This window comes from Akebia trifoliata, chromosome 3 (genome assembly GCF_017979445.1).
Source record: "Akebia trifoliata isolate Shusen 1 chromosome 3, ASM1797944v1, whole genome shotgun sequence".
Classification (NCBI taxonomy): domain Eukaryota; kingdom Viridiplantae; phylum Streptophyta; class Magnoliopsida; order Ranunculales; family Lardizabalaceae; genus Akebia; species Akebia trifoliata.
In genome coordinates this window covers 58,075,711-58,095,135 of record NC_141377.1, presented here as the reverse complement: position 1 = coordinate 58,095,135, position 19,425 = coordinate 58,075,711, and the positions used below count along the sequence as shown (strand labels likewise).

Below are 19,425 nucleotides of genomic sequence, written 5' to 3'. Positions count from 1 at the left end.
TACAGTGAGGAGATTATCATCACCAAAAATCAGCTCATTCCAAAATTTCTAGCCCCATGTTTACAAGTTGAAAAATCGTGGACCGTCCATTTTTTGTAAATCATTTTTGATGGGTTAGAAGTTTTGGAATGGGCTGATTTTTGGAGATGATGATCTCCTCACCGTAGAGATTATCCTCACCAAAAATCAGCCCATTCCAAAACCTCTAACCCATGTTTTGAAAAATGTTTTGTCAAAATGTTTGTCAAAATATTTGTTGCTGAACATTTCCCATATATATATATATAGGGTCGGGTTCCTGCAACACACATTGCGACACACATATAGACAACGTGTTTGTCTTATATGGGCAAAAATGTTTGGAATGGGCTGATTTTTTGTGAGGATGATCTCTGTGATGAGAGAATCATCCTGGCAAAAAATCATCAAATTCCAAAACTTCTAACCCCATCAAAATTGATTTACAAAAATTGGACGGTCTATAATTTTTCAACAAAAATTGGACGGTCTAGAAGTTTCATAATGAGCTGATTTTTGGCAAGGATGATCTCCTCACCATAGAGATCATCCTCACAAAAAATCAGCCCATTCCAAATATTTTTGCCCATATATATATATATATATATATATATATATATATATATATATGAACAGCGTTCCGAAGACTCATATTGGGACTCACATTGCGACACACCGTTTTGCCTTATATGGGTAAAAATATTTGGAATGGGCTGATTTTTTGTGAGGATGATCTCTATGGTGAGGAGATCATCCTTGCCAAAAATCAGCTCATTATGAAACTTCTAGACCGTCCAATTTTTGTTGAAAAATTATAGACCGTCCAATTTTTGTAAATCAATTTTGATGGGGTTAGAAGTTTTGGAATGGGATGATTTTTTGCCAGGATGATCCCCTCATCACAGAGATCAACCTCACAAAAAATCAGCTCATTCCAAACATTTTTGCCCATATAAGACAAAACGGTGTGTCGCAATGTGAGTCTTAGGAACGTGACCCTATATATATATATATATATATATATATATATATATATATATATATATATATATATATAGGGTCCCGTTCGGCACCCTAAGTTTTACCACTCACTTTAACAAACACGTTTTGTCTTACATGGGTTAGAAGTTTCAGAATGAGCTGATTTTTGGTGAGGATGATCTCTATGGTGAGGAGATCATCCTTATCAAAAATCAGCTCATTCCAAAACTTCTAACCCCATCAAAATTGATTTACAAAAAATGGACGGTCCACGATTTTTCAACGTGTAAACATGGGGCTAAACATTTCGGAATGGGCTGATTTTTGAGGAGGATGATCTTCTAATCATAGAGATCATCCTCACCAAAAATCAGCCTATTCCAAAACTTCTAACCCATGTAGGACAAAAAACGTTTGTTAAAGTGTGTGGTAAAACTAAGGGTGCTGAACATTTCCCATATATATATACATATATATGGGAAATGTTCAGCACCCTTAGTTTTACCACACACTTTAACAAACGTTTTTTGTCCTACATGGGTTAGAAGTTTTGGAATAGGCTGATTTTTGGTGAGGATGATCTCTATGATTAGAAGATCATCCTCCTCAAAAATCAGCCCATTCCGAAATGTTTAGCCCCATGTTTACACGTTGAAAAATCGTGGACCGTCCATTTTTTAAACCATTTTTGATGGGGTTAGAAGTTTTGGAATGAGCTGATTTTTGGTGAGGATGATCTCCTCACCATAGAGATCATCCTCACCAAAAATCAACCCATTCCAAAACTTCTAACCCATGTAGGACAAAACACGTTTGTTAAAATGTGTGGTAAAGCTTAGGGTGCTGAACGGGACCCTATATATATATATGGGTCAGGTTCAAAGGACAACCATTTCAACACACATATAGACAACGTGTTTTGTCTTATATGGGCAAAAATATTTGGAATGGACTGATTTTTTGTGAGGATGATCTCTGTGATGAGGGGATCATCCTGGCAAAAAATCATCCCATTCCAAAACTTGTAACCCCATCAAAATTGATTTACAAAAATTGGACGGTCTATAATTTTTCAACAAAAATAGGACGGTCTAGAAGTTTCATAATGAGCTGATTTTTGGCAAGGATGAACTCCTCATCACAGAGATCATCCTCACAAAAAATCAGTCCATTCCAAACATTTTTGCCCATATAAGACAAAACACGTTGTCTATATGTGTGTTGAAATGGTTGTCCTTTGAACCTGACCCATATATATATATAGGGTCCCGTTCAGCACCCTAAGCTTTACCACACATTTTAACAAACGTGTTTTGTCCTACATGGGTTAGAAGTTTTGGAATGGGTTGATTTTTGGAGAGGATGATCTCTATGGTGAGGAGATCATCCTCACCAAAAATCAGCTCATTCCAAAACTTCTAACCCCATCAAAAATGGTTTACAAAAAATGGACGGTCCACAATTTTTCAACGTGTAAACATGGGGCTAAACATTTCAGAATGGGCTGATTTTTGGGGATGATGATCTTCTAATCATAGAGATCATCCTCACCAAAAATCAGCCCATTCCAAAACTTCTAACTCATGTAGGACAAAAAACGTTTGTTAAAGTGTGTGGTAAAACTTAGGGTGCTGAACATTTCCCATATATATATACATATATATACAACGTGTTTTGTCTTATATGGGCAAAAATGTTTGGAATGGACTGATTTTTTGTGAGGATGATCTCTGTGATGAGGAGTTCATCCTTGCCAAAAATCAGCTCATTATGAAACTTCTAGTCCGTCCAATTTTTGTTGAAAAATTATAGACCGTCCAATTTTTGTAAATCAATTTTGATGGGGTTACAAGTTTTGGAATGGGATGATTTTTTGCCAGGATGATCCCCTCATCACAGAGATCATCCTCACAAAAAATCAGTCCATTCCAAACATTTTTGCCCATATAAGACAAAACACGTTGTCTATATGTGTGTTGAAATGGTTGTCCTTTGAACCTGACCCATATATATATATATATATATATATATATATATATATATATGGGTCGCATTCCTACGACCCTCATTACGACCCTCATCGCGACACACGAAATCAGCCATCGGATTTAGCTCAGATCAGCGGTCCAGATTGCATGTAGATTTAAATTCGATTGTAATGTAACAAAGTTTGTTATTTACAAACGCCTCCCCGTTAAAAAAAACCCAAAAACAGATCTGATTTCTTCTTCGTTTCTGCGTTCGAAGACACACAGATTCAGCTCCTTCAGATCTGATTTCTTCTTCGACAGATTCGTCTTCTTCTTCACTCTCTTCCTCTTCGACGTTATTTACTTCGACAGATTCGTCTTCTTCTTCACTCTCTTCCTCTTCGACGTTATTTTACAATGTTTCAGCACAAATCGATCTCCATCTTCGTCCTCTTCAAACTCACATCTGCGACAACCATTCATCACCGTCTTCCTCATCTCTCTCTCTCTCTCTCTAACTAGTTGCGAAGAAACGAAGACAGAAACCCAACTCGTCCACCCTCCCTCTGCTGCAAACGAAGACAGAACCTCCTCGAAGATACCCAACTCGGCTTCGTCCTCATCTCTCTCTCTCTCTCTTTCTCTCCAACAGAAACCCTAAGGTAAACCCTTAAATTTTATTTTATTTCATATTTTTATTTCATTTGTTTTTTTTATGTATCGATTATGACGAATCATATGAGTTTCTTGCAATCGATCTCCATCTCCATCTTCGTCTTCTTCTTCTTCGGTTTTTATGTGTGTTGTTGGGTAGCATGGGTTTTCTGCCTAATGGGTTTTGGTTTCGGTACATTGTTCATTTTAAATGTGTTCCTACGACACATATAGGTTTTCTGCCTAATTGGTTTTGGTTTTGTTATATCGTACATGGTATGATACTGCAAATGGGTTTTGGTTTTGGTACATTGTTCATATTAAATCCCAAAACATGTTTTTCCAGTAAATTCATCATGTTTAGTATCAACCAATTCATTCAAAAATTACCAGTGAAATCGCTGGTAAGGCAAAAATTACCAATGATTTGCATGGTCTTATTAGTCCAACTCCTCAAGGAACTCCTCTTCCAATTGTTTTACTTGGAAACGTACAAATTCATTGCCTATTTAATGTGATACTTTGTTTCAGTCCAAAAATGCATTACTGTCTACTTTCTTGTTTCTAGATCAAATTGTCTGGCTTGGGAGAACTGGCATCTATAAGGTACTGTTTTTATGTTCCTTCCATTATGTATTCCTCATAAAATATTTGCGGGGAAAAAAAAAACTTAATTATTTTATTGGTACTCCAGAACAAAGCACGTGCAGAGCTAATTGACAGGATCTCTCTTTTCTGTTGGATGGGCTCCTCGGCTTGTACCACCTTGGTTGAGGTTTGTACCATCTACATTCCAGCTTCAATGAGAAAGATTTTATACATAGGAATGTGAATAAATGAACGTTTTAGCTTTTGATAGAATACCCATTCACAATATGATCCCCAACTTGAACTATCTGTTTTGTTCCTCTCTTTTCTATATGAAGCTTGCAGAACTTGGAAGCCTTTCAGCATCAACGAAGAAGTTGGAGAAGGATCACAAGAACATTGATAGCTAATCAAGTATGTTTAGCTTGATAGTGCAGACTTGTTTTAAAAGTGTGACCCTATCATATCTTCTCGTTCTCCATTTTTTATTCCAAAGATTGGTTCTTTTTTTACCGCCTTCGTGAATGCAGAACGAGCAATACTACAACAAACTCAAAAAATCAAATGATAGGACTTTGGCTCTCGTAAAAGCCGGTATGGATTTGGTGGTTGTGATTGGGTTGCTTCAACTAGCACCTAAGAAAGTCACTCCCCGTGTAACAGGAGGCTTTGGATTTGTCAGCTCATTGATCTCTTGTTATCAAGTAAAGGCAAAATCCCGGTTTGTTTCTATATCTATGGTTATATAGCGCAGAGTTTGGGTGATGAAATTTGTTATGTTGTGCAGTTGCTTCCTTCCCCACCGAAGACCAGGACACAATGAAAGCGGGAGATTCAAGCTTCCACACCATGAAAATAGACAAGGTCCGCTAACTTGACAAATGTTCTCATTATTCAGTTACCCTTGATTCAATGAAGTTGTGCTTGAACAGGAGATCTCAAAGTTCCATTCCAATAAGTTGACTCTCATACTGGGTGTAATTCAAATCATTGTTAGTGAAGTTTGTACCATTTATTGTTGCTAAAAAACTGGTTTATCTTGGTCCAGTTGTGGTTAAAGGGGTTGCTATGCCCATGGAAATCATTCTAACTAATTATTGAGGATGTATTGGATTGCAGCCATGAGATTGTTGGAATTGTCAAAGAAGTTGGTTCCAATGTTGAACATTTTAAAAGTGGTAATCATGTTGGAATGGGAACTTACGTGAACTTGTGTAGAGATTGTGAGTATTGTAATATGATGGGATGGAAATCCATTGCTCAAAGGGTTATATTTTTGGTACAAATTGTTTGATGAGTTGGGAGTTGTATTTCTTGAAGTTTTTTTTTTCTTTAAATGGGACTCTTGTGTTCAAGTTCTGATTAAACTTTTTTTTTTTTTTTTCCTGTTTATGGTAGATTTCCTGAACCTCCTTTTTTAATTAAAATTATGTTCATAAAAAAAATCATCTAGTCCCATTGTCTTGGTTAGGGGTAAATTCAATATTATTTTGAACCGTACACTCAAGGCCAACTAGACTAGTTTGCTTATACTCATACTTGTGCAATTCTTATTTAATCAGTGTCAAAATATCATTAGGGCCATTGGGTTTTGTGGATTACATAGGTGAAGGGTTGGATTGCAACATATAAGGGCAACCACTTGAATTTTCGAATAAAACAAGATCATTTTTGCTATTATTATTGAAGGGGCGATAGTTGATTTCAAGCAAAACCATGGGGTGGTGTAATTTCCTGTGTTATAATGAAATGTTAATGTGTCAATGTAAGTTCTCTTGATTTATTAACTGTCTAAGATTGTATTAGATGAGGAAAGCTACTTCCCCAATCTGTTCTCAACTTTTGAATTTAATTAGTGATACAAATGAATGGATTTTGCAGACAACGGATATTTTAAACCATCTTCTTGGCCTTCTACATTTAATTGCTCCATGAGTAGGGTGTGCTGCAGTTGTTTGATGGGGCACCGCTCAATAGTGAACCCTTTGGCTTTTGAGTGACTTGTTTCACATGGCAAGTACTTGCTTGGTGCACATAATTGTATGCATATTTTCCCATCCAGCTTTGTTCCTTTCAAGTATGAGGGTGCAGCCAATGATCCCAAGAGTTTTGGTGATGAAACTAGAGAAGCATCATCCTCTGCTTTTGTTAGTTTTAGGTTTAAGTTCATAGTCCATGCCCAAATGACTGATGGTTGCTCAAGTGGATAGGCATCCTAAATTTATTCTTCACTTGGTTAAGAAAACTAAGTATTTCAATAATTTTTTTACATAAACTTACGCCTTTTGTGAATTGAACCCACCCAACAAATCCAAAACACTTGAAACAAGATGTAAAACAGAATAACGACTTTATCGAAAACAGAAGCAAATTGTGCAAGGCTTCAAACAATGCAAGTTGAAGCTAGTTCCAAATTCAATTTTCGAAACAACTTGCTATGCCATTGCCTCTTATCACCATGAATTAGTACATCTTTAAATAAATCAAACAATGACAACAGTTCTGCCATGCTTCTTTGTTCCATAATGTTTCACTAAAAATAACTGAAGCAATACAATCTAAAAATCTTTAGATAAAAATTTATAAAAAGTTCCAATGCAGCCTTTTCATGCAAAGTGCCTGACATTTGAACAATATAACCAACATAAGTATTGCTAATGGCCAACAACATCATCTCTTATCCTATTTACATAACCAACGTAAGTATTGTTTTATAATTGGTTACCGCTCATTCACTAATATACAACGTACAACCTAGAGAGTTGTCACAAGGCTGGAAACAATTTGTGACCTTTCCCATCAAGGCAATAGCAAATCTTCATCACCATTTGCTATAATTGGAATAAAAAGTGCTGCTACAACATTAGCAATCTCACTCCACTTAGCAGGATCCCATGGCCTATCTGCAACTTTTCTGCAAGTTATCAACATGAAGGCATGCGATCATATTTTGGAAGGAGTCAGAATGAAGTCAGTCCATTACTAATGAATGCAGTCAAACTCCAAACAGCAGATCAAAGGAAAACGTTAGTCAATAAGAAAGCATGAGATGTTGTCACATAGATACATGAAGGTGCTGACAGTAATAAATATCCACATTCGTCAATGTAACTACATATATAAGAATGATAGCTATAGTAGGAGGAAATACCATTCAAAAGTCTGACAAGAAACAAGCTACTAGCATTCATTGTGGATTGCAACATTGGCCCGATGATAAGGGATGGACAAACTGTTACGACATTGAGCTCACTTCTCTTTGCATACTCAAAAGCCTGACTTTCTGCTTCCATTTTGGATAGGCAATGCCAGTTCTAATTCCAAATAGAAGGAAGTTAAAGTTTACACGAAACAACCCTATCTATACATAATCCAGAATCAGATTGGTCATGGGAATCTAAAATAAAACAGAACACAAACCTCCAATGTAATCCATTTATAAGTAAAAGTTGCAATAGTGAATGTGGAATCAGTGATCTAGTCAATCTTAATAAAAAAAAAATGTTAAAACACTATGATACATACAAAACTTAGTCAAGAAAGATAATACAGTTTTTTCAAGATCTAGATAAAATTGAGTCCTTTAGAAGCTCAACATGAACTCATTTGAAAGGAAGCGATAATTGAATGACATGTTGCCTTATATTGACAATAGCTTGTGAAAACTATATGTCGTGATCTTAGTTGCATGAACATTCTATCATATGTTATGGTCCTCGTCCCACTTCCTAAAATAGTTCTGATTCCCCACTTCCGCACCCGATTCCACTTCGTGCAACTAAGACCTTGACCACTAAATGACTACAAGGACTTGAATTATATTGTAAAAGCAATGGCTAGTACAATTTTATACGGCATGTAATAAATGAATTTTTTGAGACAGTAAAACTCAAATTATTGGTTTACAATGGGTAGTCGACATTCAATACAGACAATTTTACTCAAAATCTAACATTAAAAATTATTTTGCTAGTTACTTACCCCAGTTGTCTTGCAAGCTTCCTTGTCAGACCAACATGATTCATCCATGGCTTGATCTTTTGGCCAACTTGGATTCACCGTAACAGCACCGACAGATGACACAACCACAACCTTCTTTACTTTGGCCATGGAACTCGTCTTTAGAACATTAGATGTACCTGTCACAGCAGGCTCAAATTATGGAAACAATAATGGGAGCAGTGGTCCCATTTAGGGTGGGGGCAACCTAATTGAGGGCCCCTACAAACACGGCGAAACACTGAAAGGCATGGGAGTTGTTGGGTTTGCTGGAGTTGATGCAACCAGGGCGAAACGTTGAAAGGCACAAGGAGTTGGTGGGTTTGCTGGAGTTGACACAAACAGTCCGAAAACCATATCCAACATCTAACGTACTCATTATAGGCTGAATGTACCTGTTCAGTAAAGGAAACAGCCGATTTCATTATAACTGCCTCACTATAGAATTCCTTTTGCGGCTAAATTATTCAGAACCAAATTTTTTTCAGAAAATCCATAAGATTCAACAAAAATATAAAAGATGCACATTTTTTCCAAGTAATAATTTAAAAAATTAAAAATGGACATTGAATGTACAACAGGAAAGTAAGAATGATCAGAGTCCCCTCTACACCCTATTTGAAAAAGAAAAGCCACAACTACACTAAGTATCCCTTGGTTTTAAAAGAAAAAGCAAGGGTTTGTGATTTGTTACCTTAGGGTTTCTGTCGAGCTCTTCGTTTCTGTGAGTCGTCGTCTATTCTAGAGAGAGAGAGATGAGGAAGACGGTGATGAATGGTTGTCGCAGATGTGAGTTTGAAGAGGAAGAAGAAGACGAAGATGGAGAAGAAGACGAAGATGGAGAACTCTCTGTCGAAGATCGATCTGACGAAGAGGAAGAGAGTGAAGAAGAAGACGAAGGTTCAGATCTCAGATCTGTGTCTTCGAACGCAGGGCAGAGTTTGGAAGAAGACGAGGAAGAGAGTGAAGAAGAAGACGAATCTGTCGAAGTAAATAACGTCGAAGAGGAAGAGAGTGAAGAAGAAGACGAATCTGTCGAAGAAGAAATCAGATCTGAAGGAGCTGAATCTGTGTGTCTTCGAACGCAGAAACGAAGAAAAAATCAGATCTGTTTTTGGGTTTTTTTTAACGGGGAGGCGTTTGTAAATAACAAACTTTGTTACATTACAATCGAATTTAAATCTACATGCAATCTGGACCGCTGATCTGCGCTAAATCCGATGGCTGATTTCGTGTGTCGCGATGAGGGTCGTAATGAGGGTCGTAGGAACGCGACCCTATATATATAGGGTCACGTTATTACGACCCCCTTTGCGACCCCCTTTGCGACACACCTTTTTGTCTTATATGGGCAAAAATGTTTGGAATGAGCTGATTTTTTGTGAGGATGATCTCTATGGTGAGGGGATCATCCTAGCAAAAAATCATCCCATTCCAAAACTTCTAACCCCATCAAAATTGATTTACAAAAATTGGACGGTCTATAATTTTTCAACAAAAATCGGACGGTCTAGAAGTTTTGGAATGGGCTGATTTTTTGCCAGGATGATCCCCTCACCATAGAGATCATCCTCACAAAAAATCAGCCCATTCCAAACATTTTTGCCCATATAAGACAAAAAGGTGTGTCGCAAAGGGGGTCGCAAGGGGGTCGTAATAACGCAACTCATATATATATATAGGGTCACGTTCCTAAGACTCATATTGCGACACACCGTTTTGTCTTATATGGGCAAAAATGTTTGGAATGAGCTGATTTTTTGTGAGGATGATCTCTGTGATGAGGGGATCATCCTGGCAAAAAATCATCCCATTCCAAAACTTCTAACCCCATCAAAATTGATTTACAAAAATTGGACGGTCTATAATTTTTCAACAAAAATTGGACGGTCTAGAAGTTTCATAATGAGCTGATTTTTGGCAAGGATGATCTCCTCACCATAGAGATCATCCTCACAAAAAATCAGCCCATTCCAAATATTTTTGCCCATATAAGACAAAACGGTGTGTCGCAATGTGAGTCCCAATAGACTCATATTGGGACTCACATTGCGACACACCGTTTTGTCTTATATGGGCAAAAATATTTGGAATGGGCTGATTTTTTGTGAGGATGATCTCTATGGTGAGGAGATCATCCTTGCCAAAAATCAGCTCATTATGAAACTTCTAGACCGTCCAATTTTTGTTGAAAAATTATAGACCGTCCAATTTTTGTAAATCAATTTTGATGGGGTTAGAAGTTTTGGAATGGGATGATTTTTTGCCAGGATGATCCCCTCATCACAGAGATCATCCTCACAAAAAATCAGCTCATTCCAAACATTTTTGCCCATATAAGACAAAACGGTGTGTCGCAATGTGAGTCTCAATATGAGTCTTAGGAACGTGACCCATATATATATGGGAAATGTTCAGCACCCTAAGTTTTACCACACACTTTAACAAACGTTTTTTGTCCTATATGGGTTAGAAGTTTTGGAATGGGCTGATTTTTGGTGAGAATGATCTCTATGATTAGAAGATCATCCTCCCCAAAAATCAGCCCATTCCGAAATGTTTAGCCCCATGTTTACAAGTTGAAAAATCGTGAACCATCCATTTTTTATAAATAATTTTTGATGGGGTTAGAAGTTTTGGAATGAGCTGATTTTTGGTGAGGATGATCTCCTCACCATAGAGATCATCCTCACAAAAAATCAGCCCATTCCGAAACTTCTAACCCATGTAAGACAAAACGCGTTTGTTAAAGTGTGTGGTAAAACTTAGGGTGCCGAACGGGACCCTATATATATATATATATAGTCCCTTTCAGCAACAAACATTTTGGCAAAACATTTTTCAAAACATGGGTTAGAGGTTTTGGAATGGGCTGATTTTTGGTGAGGATGATCTCTACGGTGAGGAGATCATCCTCATCAAAAATCAGCCCATTCCAAAACTTCTAGCCCCATGTTAACAGGTTGAAAAATTGTGGACCGTCCATTTTTTGTAAACCATTTTTTATGGGTTAGAAGTTTTGGAATGGGCTGATTTTGGTGATGATGATCTATTCCCTGTAGAGATCATCCTCACCAAAAATCAGCCCATTCCAAAACCTGTAACCCATATTTTCAAAAATGTTTGTCAAAATGTTTGTCAAAATGTTTATTGCTGAACATTTCCCACATATATATATATATATATATATATATATATATATATATATATATATATATATATATATATATATATATACATGAGAAATGTTCAGCACCATAAGTTTTACCACACACTTTAACAACGTTTTTTGTCCTACATGGGTTAGAAGTTTTGGAATGAGCTGATTTTTGGTGAGGATGATCTCTATGATTAGAAGATCATCCTCCCCAAAAATCAGCCCATTCCGAAATGTTTAGCCCCATGTTTACACGTTGAAAAATCGTGGACCGTCCATTTTTGTAAATCAATTTTGATGGGGTTAGAAGTTTTGGAATGAGCTGATTTTTGGTGAGGATGATCTCCTCACCATAGAGATCATCCTCACCAAAAATCGGCTCATTCCGGAACTTCTAACCTATGTAAGACAAAACGCGTTTGTTAAAGTGTGTGGTAAAACTAAGGGTGGCGAACGGGACCCTATATATATATATATATATATATATGGGTCACGTTCCTGAGACTCACATTGCGACACACCGTTTTGTCTTATATGGGCAAAAATGTTTGGAATGAGCTGATTTTTTGTGAGGATGATCTCTGTGATGAGGGGATCATCCTGGCAAAAAATCATCCCATTCCAAAACTTCTAACCCCATCAAAATTGATTTACAAATATTGGACGGTCTATAATTTTTCAACAAAAATTGGACGGTCTAGAAGTTTCATAATGAGCTGATTTTTGGCAAGGATGATCTCCTCACCATAGAGATCATCCTCACAAAAAATCAGCCCATTCCAATTATTTTTGCTCATATAAGACAAAACGGGGTGTCGCAATGTGAGTCCCAATATGAGTCTTAGGAACGCTGTTCTATATATATATATAGGTCGGGTTCCTGCGACAGCCATTGCGACACACATATAGACAACGTGTTTGTCTTATATGGGCAAAAATGTTTGGAGTGGGCTGATTTTTTGTGAGGATGATCTCTATGATGAGGGGATCTCCTGGCAAAAAATCATCCCATTCCAAAACTTGTAACCCCATCAAAATTGATTTACAAAAATTGGACGGTCTATAATTTTTCAACAAAAATAGGACGGTCTAGAAGTTTCATAATGAGCTGATTTTTGGCAAGGATGATCTCCTCACCACAGAGATCATCCTCACAAAAAATCAGCCCATTCCATACATTTTTGCCCATATAAGACAAAATACGTTGTCTATATGTGTGTTGAAATGGTTGTCGTTTGAACTTGACCCATATATATATGGGAAATGTTCAGCACCCTAAGTTTTACCACACACTTTAACAAACGTTTTTTGTCCTACATGGGTTAGAAGTTTTGGAATGAGCTGATTTTTGGTGAGGATGATCTCTATGATTAGAAGATCATCCTCCCCAAAAATCAGCCCATTCCGAAATGTTTAGCCCCATGTTTACACGTTGAAAAATCGTGGACCGTCCATTTTTTGTAAATCAATTTTGATGGGGTTAGAAGTTTTGGAATGAGCTGATTTTTGGTGAGGATGATCTTCTCACCATAGAGATCATCGTCACCAAAAATCAGCTCATTCCGAAACTTCTAACCCATGTAAGACAAAATGCGTTTGTTAAAGTGTGTGGTAAAACTTAGGGTGCCGAACGGGACCCTATATATATATATATATATATATATATATAGAGGGTAGCGTTCAAGGGCAAACTTTTTAGCAAACTTTTTGGCAAAACATTTTTCAAAACATAGGTTAGAGGTTTTGGAATGGGCTGATTTTTCGTAAGGATGATCTCTACGGTGAGGAGATCATCCTCACCAAAAATCAGCCCAATCCAAAACTTCTAACCCCATAAAAAACAGTTTACAAAAAATGGACGGTCCACGATTTTTCAGCTTGTAAACATGGGTTAGAAGTTTTGGAATTGGCTGATTTTTGGTGAGGATGATCTCCTCACCGTAGAGATCATCCTCACCAAAAATCAGCCCATTCGAAAACCTCCAACTCATGTTTTGAAAAATGTTTTGCCAAAAAGTTGGCCATTGAACGCCCCCCATATATATATATATATATATATATATATGGGTCAGGTTCAAAGGACAACCATTTCAATACACATATAGACAACGTGTTTTGTCTTATATGGGCAAAAATGTTTGGAATGGACTGATTTTTTGTGAGGATGATCTCTGTGATGAGGGGATCATCCTGGCAAAAAATCATCCCATTCCAAAACTTGTAACCCCATCAAAATTGATTTACAAAAATTGGACGGTCTATAATTTTTCAACAAAAATTGGACAGTCTAGAAGTTTCATAATGAGCTGATTTTTGGCAAGGATGATCTCCTCATCACAGAGATCATCCTCACAAAAAATCAGTCCATTCCAAACATTTGTACCCATATAGGACAAAACACGTTGTCTATGTGTGTTGAAATGGTTGTCCTTTGAACCTGACCCTATATATATATGGGTCGGGTTCCTACGACACATATTGCGACTCACCATTTCAACCGTTCGATATTCGTTAAATCTACGGTCCAGATCGCGACCTATTTTTAAAACGATGAAGTTTCTATATTTACAACTACCTCCCCGTTAACAAATAAAAAATAAAAACGAAATTTCAGCCTCAGCCGAAACTTCGTCTTCTTCGCAAATTTCAAATCTGATTTCAAACGAAATTTCAGTCGAAAGGCAAAGAGAAATCTTCTTGTGTTCATCTTCGATCTCAAATATCGATCGACTTGCTTGCTAAACAAAATCGAAAGAAACGAAGACGAAAGAAAATCAGAACGAAAGAAAACTCATCTTCTTCATTTTTGCCCTCTCTTCTCTTTCTCTTTACAGCGCTTCTTTCTCATCTCTATTCCCTCTCTCTCTCTCTCTCTAGAACAGACGACGACTCACACAAACGAAGAGCTCGACAGAAACCCTAAGGTAACAAATCACAAACCCTTGTTTTTTAATTTTTTTGCACTTTTATTTGTTTAATAATTTTTTTTTTAATTTTTTTGCTGAGTATCTTGCAATCGATCTCCATCTCCATCTTCGTCTTCTTCTTCTTCGATTTTTAGTGTGTTGTTGGGTAGCATGGGTTTTCTGCCTAATGGGTTTTGGTTTTGGTACATTGTTCATTTGAAATCAGTTTTTCCAGTACATTCATCATGTTTATTATCAACCAATTCATTCAAAAATTACCAGTGAAATCGTTGGTAAGGCAAAATTGCTGGTATTTTATCAATGAATTCATAGACTATAAAACTGACAGAATTCATGAATTCGTAGATTATAAAAATGACGAATTCACTGTAAAAACATGTTTTGGGAGTTAAAATGAACATTGTACCGAATCCGAATTTTTTTCATATTCAGGGTACGAAATGGAGATTCACCCCTTAAAAAAATAAGTCATCATTGAGAATAAGTGAAAATTGAGGTGCCAATAGAAACACACTCTCAAATTTTTTGTTTTGTTTTAGATTTCTATTTGTTAGATTTAAGATTTTATATGGGCCTAATCCTAATTGTAAATAACTATTGAAGTTATTTCAATGTGTTATAACACTTTGTAATGTTGAGCATAGGTAAAAGTTGGGGTGCCAATAGAAACACACCCTCTCATTATTTTGTCTTTTTTATTTATTTATAAAGATTTCCATTTATGAGATTTAGGATTTTATATAAGCCTAATCCTAATTGTAAATGACTGCTAAAGTTGTTTCAATGTGTTATGACGCTTTGTAATGTTGAAATAATTAGTTGAACCAAGTTTTTGTAATGTTTGGATTGTATGTTTTAATATTTAACTAGGATGTGATAAATTATTTATGAAATTGAGGATGTAATAAGTAAATGTAGATCACTTACTCATTCATTACAAGTGGCCTTAGAGATTTGGTCATATTTTCTAAGGTTTTACGAGGTAAGTTAACTAGCTATTTGACACACATGCCACTAATCCTTTTGAGGATTTTAGAAATGGCTTTCCATTTATTCTTTTAGATAGCTTCGAGTATCATTGATTTGAATGTAAGAAATATGAGTTGGCAATTCCTTTTGTATTATTATTTAGATGTTGAATAAATAGAAATTTCAATATATTTTAGTTAACCTCAACTGGGACTTTGTTAATTTGTTTTAGATAATTCTTCATGGATACGAGCCTCAGACTTCAAGCAATGGGTAATACTCAGGGAAATGTTGCAACACCCAAAGGCGTTATGAAGTTCAATGATGAACCTGATCACCTTCTTGTCCTTGTTCATGGCATCTTTGCTAGGTATCTGTAGATCACTAACCATTAAAGATTCTGTTATGGCATGGCATCACCAAGTCATCAACATGTGGTTTACTTGGATCTTCTAACATAGAATAACAAATGAACATGTTTTTTTGTTCTATCTAGTGCTACATTCCTGGGTCATTGAAGAAATATTTTATACTCTGAATCTAGTCACCAATACTACAACAAAAGATTGCTTTTTCAGTGTTGGTTGACCATTTTCTTTGCAATATCAACTCTAAATTTCATCAGTATTATGTTTATATTCTCTGTTCCCAGCATGATGTTGTTGCTTGTCATTCAATATCCTTTCAGCTTGCAATCATTGCCTCGGCATCTTAAGTAGTCAGCAACATCTAGTGTTTTTTAAACATCTAAACAGAATATAAATCAAACTATGAGCTTTAACATGAAATGAGATCAGCACTAATGTACATGCACATAAGTTCAGCAAAGCAAACAACTTAATGACATAGAACAAAGTCGAAAATGAATAAGAGAAAGAAACTAGCATTTATGTAGCATCCATAAACTCCCTCATTGGAATAGAAAGGTCATACGATACGAGGAGGGAGTGAGGGACACTCCAGTATTTGCTCTAGTACCATATTTTTGGTGGAAAACTCTTACACTTTAGTGAAAATTTTCCATAGAATATGATAGGAGAACTTGGTAATATCTTTTGTGGGATTGTTAATCACCCTTTCCCTGTTTTGCCAACTTTCATAATTGGATAATGCAGAAACAACTTCTAAGCATGATCAGGGTTGCTCAAATTGCTCTTTGGGCTCTCTTTTGCAACTTGGTAGATTATGTTCTTCTAATGTTGTACCTTGCCAAAAAATAAAATAACAAAATGCAGTTTTTTTATTTTTTTGGTTAGTTATTAGTCATGTATGGTGTTTAGTTTATACTTAAAGCATATGGATGGATGCATCTCACACTAGGACTAATCTCCAGCATGAGAATTAGAAATACCTAATTATGTTTCTATTTTCTGTTAATTCTGCTTCCAAATCAATGTTGTTCAATACACTGATTCTTTAAGTACGACAGCCCTACTGACTGGACATATGCAGAAGCAGAATTGAAAAGGAGACTAGGAAGCAAATTTTTAATCTACGGTATGGCCATATGGAATGTTGGCAATGCTTTTTTATACATTTTTAAATCAACTTTTAAGTTTTCATTTTTTATTTGGGATTAAGTTATTCCTCCACGGTCTTAAAAATTGTCTTTCAAATGTAAAAATTTCGGTGATGTGATATGTCAAGTTGGTTGCAATCCATTGAGAAGTTACCTATTTCTAATGATACACTGCCAAGAAATTTTCTTCATTATAATTTTTAAGACTTTGTCACTTTGTACAGCAAGTTCTTCTAATACCTACACTAAAACCTTCAGTGGCATTGATGGAGCTAGGAGACGATTAGCAGATGAAGTGAGTCTTGATAAATGTGTTGTTTCCAAGTTCTCTAAGTATTTGATGTAGGTTCTTTCAAAAAGAAAAAAGATGACGACTTGATCTGTTGAAATGGGTAATTCTTTTCATTCGTTTTTTTAATAAAAAATGATTAAATTTGTTCGAAACAGGTGAAGCAAGTTGTACGAAAGACAGAGAGCTTGAAAAGAATCTCTTTCTTGGCCCATTCCCTTGGTGGTTTGTTTGCAAGATATGCAATTGCTGTTCTTTATTCTCCAAATGCCTTGATTGGCAATCAGCACGATGACATCCCTGGTTCTAGAAATAAAAATTCTTCATGCTCATCAAAATGGGGTACAATTACTGGATTGGAGCCAACCAATTTTATTACCTTGGCAACTCCACATCTCGGAGTGAGAGGGAGAAAGCAGGTGCATTCCTGACGCACATAATTGTCGATTCTATTGCCATCATAGAATCCTGTATTCCGTCGACTTTGTCTCCATTGCTGCATTTGATTTCTCTGAGTTATCTTACCATTATGATATATTTTTAGCTGTTCAATTTGGAAATATTATTTCTTATGGAAGAAAACAAGGGTATGAGTATTTAAAAAACTCACTGCATGCAGCATAATTTTTCTGATAAGTTGGTTCTTGCATATCTTCTATTCAATTTATTTTCTTGTTAATTAATTTCATGTTACATGTGTAACACTTGATTCTCTTTCAGAATCTATTCTTTTTCAAAGTTGTTAAGTCCTGCATTTAACCAACAGTAAGATTTTAGGAAAACGTTGAAATGGCCAAGTGGAAAGACTAGAAGGGAAAAATAAGAAAAGAGCACATCCAAGGGATCTAGGAGTAGGACCAGTAGGGGACAAAACAGGAAAGTTGATTGAGAAGGTTTAGGTATGTAATGACAGAACCATTGGAGGCAATCTTTGGTGCATGTTGTGTGCTACAAAAGGATGGGAAGAACGCTGAAAATGATTTGCATTGAGTTGGAAAGAAAACATTTGAAGACACACGCCTTAACATGAGTTATTAGTTCTGGACAGGATTGAATGGGGAAACAGGATTCATCTCCCGACCCAAAATAGTTGGGTTAGTGAATTATAAATCATCACCATGAATCCTTATCAGACATTTACCTTTTGAATTTCAATGCAAATATGTAGGTCTTAATGAAGAATTTATGAAAGATTAGTCATCGATGCACCATAAACCATGATCTGATGGTGTATTTTATTACTGTGATTCTCCTAAATTGCCAAACAACTGACTGCTCTAATATAATATGTTATGTTTCAGCTTCCGTTTCTCTTGGGGGTCCCCATCTTGGAAAAACTTGTTGCACCTTTAGCTCCAATTTTTGTTGGCCGAACTGGTCGTCAACTGTTCCTTACAGATGGTAAACCTAGCAAACCACCCCTTCTTCTGAGAATGGCATCTGATTTGTTTTAGATAATTTTAGTCATTGTCAAACACCATAGGAGGAACCAGATGGCTGGTTAATAAATTCAAAGGTGACCTTTTCTTTGTAGTTCATTGACTAAAATTAATTCCTTGTAAGTTATAAGAAGCTATAGCTGCATGAATTGAACCACAATATACTAAAGGCATGCCAATATAATACCAAGTTCAATGCACTTTAGCCTTTATGACACAGTTGTGAGATGGTATGGAGATTAGGTGTTCTTTTACTTGAATAGTTTTATTTATGCTGTTTTGGTAGTTTAATGGAATTGAATTGAGAATGTGAGTCATGTTTCAGAGTAGGATGGCATTGACATGTAACTTTTTTTCTTCTTCTTCTCTGAATAGGATTCTTCAACTTTTTAATGAAATGGAGATTTGGTTTTTACAGGGAAATTGCAAAAGCCACTGCTGGAGTTATGAAAGGAATATGACATGGTAGTAGGCATCTTTCCTCGAGATGCCACCAACTACGAGTTCAATAAAGAGACAAAGAAGCTAATTGTATTCATACCTTCTGTATGTGAAGTCGGGTACAAGGATTCATCTGTCTTGCGTTTCTTTACCACTATGACTGGGTATCTGGAGAAAGGAAAGCTAGCTGATATCTAGAGAGGCTTATGAGGTCCTAAAAGATGGCGTGTGTGTGGATAAGTTTTAGGAGGGTCTCTTTTAAATGGGTATCGATCTGTTGGAAAAATCTCTATTTTTGTGATGGTTGTAAAGTGTCCATCTATTGAGATTATATCTGTTTGTTTTTGTAATGTCTCCTAACAACAAATTGGATACTTGTTAATCCAATTGTCTGAAACTTATGAAATGCTTGTTTTTAAGGCTCATAATGGAGTTGGTCTATACATACTTAACTCCACCTTGTGGAGTGTATTA

General features: G+C 36.2%; 2 protein-coding genes and 1 pseudogene across 9 annotated transcripts; 2 read left to right on the top strand and 1 right to left on the bottom strand.

The window, feature by feature from the left end:
- The first annotated feature begins 3,487 nt into the window (after window positions 1-3,487).
- On the top strand, window positions 3,488-5,436 carry LOC147408345 (peroxisomal membrane protein 11C-like; annotated as a pseudogene). The gene is made up of 5 exons (XR_015175728.1): window positions 3,488-3,631; window positions 4,155-4,229; window positions 4,318-4,398; window positions 4,550-4,915; window positions 4,999-5,436. The product of XR_015175728.1 is annotated as a peroxisomal membrane protein 11C-like (transcript).
- A 1,392-nt stretch (window positions 5,437-6,828) lies between these two features.
- On the bottom strand, window positions 6,829-9,345 carry LOC147408344 (cinnamoyl-CoA reductase 1-like). Its single transcript, XM_086437312.1, has 4 exons — window positions 8,905-9,345; window positions 8,193-8,605; window positions 7,363-7,525; window positions 6,829-7,125 (listed from the first exon to the last, which is right to left on the bottom strand). Exons 2-4 carry the CDS (start codon window positions 8,319-8,321, stop codon window positions 7,067-7,069), a joined length of 351 nt encoding a protein of 116 aa, XP_086293438.1. The 5' UTR covers window positions 8,322-8,605; window positions 8,905-9,345; the 3' UTR covers window positions 6,829-7,066.
- Window positions 9,346-13,866: 4,521 nt separating this feature from the next.
- Window positions 13,867-19,410, top strand: LOC147408343 (lipid droplet phospholipase 1-like). Of its 7 annotated transcripts, none has more exons than XM_086437304.1 (7): window positions 13,867-14,291; window positions 15,496-15,633; window positions 16,693-16,760; window positions 17,007-17,077; window positions 17,230-17,490; window positions 18,373-18,472; window positions 18,929-19,410. In XM_086437304.1, the coding sequence occupies exons 2-7, from the start codon at window positions 15,506-15,508 to the stop codon at window positions 18,958-18,960; spliced, it is 660 nt and encodes a 219-aa protein (XP_086293430.1). In that variant the 5' UTR covers window positions 13,867-14,291; window positions 15,496-15,505; the 3' UTR covers window positions 18,961-19,410. The 7 variants fall into 7 exon arrangements, 2 of the variants coding, with proteins under 2 accessions (XP_086293430.1, XP_086293431.1); XR_015177072.1 differs by having other exon boundaries at window positions 14,033-14,291; window positions 15,523-15,633; window positions 18,373-18,587; window positions 18,929-19,409; XR_015177071.1 differs by having other exon boundaries at window positions 14,034-14,291; window positions 18,373-18,587; window positions 18,929-19,408.
- Window positions 19,411-19,425: the final 15 nt, after the last annotated feature.

Coding starts and splice junctions, on each gene's coding strand:
- LOC147408344 (XM_086437312.1), bottom strand. CDS start 8,321: ATGGCCAAAGTAAAGAAGGTTGTGGTTGTGTCATCTGTCGGTGCTGTT. Junction 7,526..8,192: donor AAGCTTGCAAGACAACTGGG/GTAAGTAACTAG, acceptor ATTTGGAATTAG/AACTGGCATTGCCTATCCAA. Junction 7,126..7,362: donor TCTTGTCAGACTTTTGAATG/GTATTTCCTCCT, acceptor GATAACTTGCAG/AAAAGTTGCAGATAGGCCAT.
- LOC147408343 (XM_086437304.1), top strand. CDS start 15,506: ATGGATACGAGCCTCAGACTTCAAGCAATGGGTAATACTCAGGGAAAT. Junction 17,078..17,229: donor GGAGACGATTAGCAGATGAA/GTGAGTCTTGAT, acceptor TGTTCGAAACAG/GTGAAGCAAGTTGTACGAAA. Junction 18,473..18,928: donor TCAACTGTTCCTTACAGATG/GTAAACCTAGCA, acceptor TGGTTTTTACAG/GGAAATTGCAAAAGCCACTG.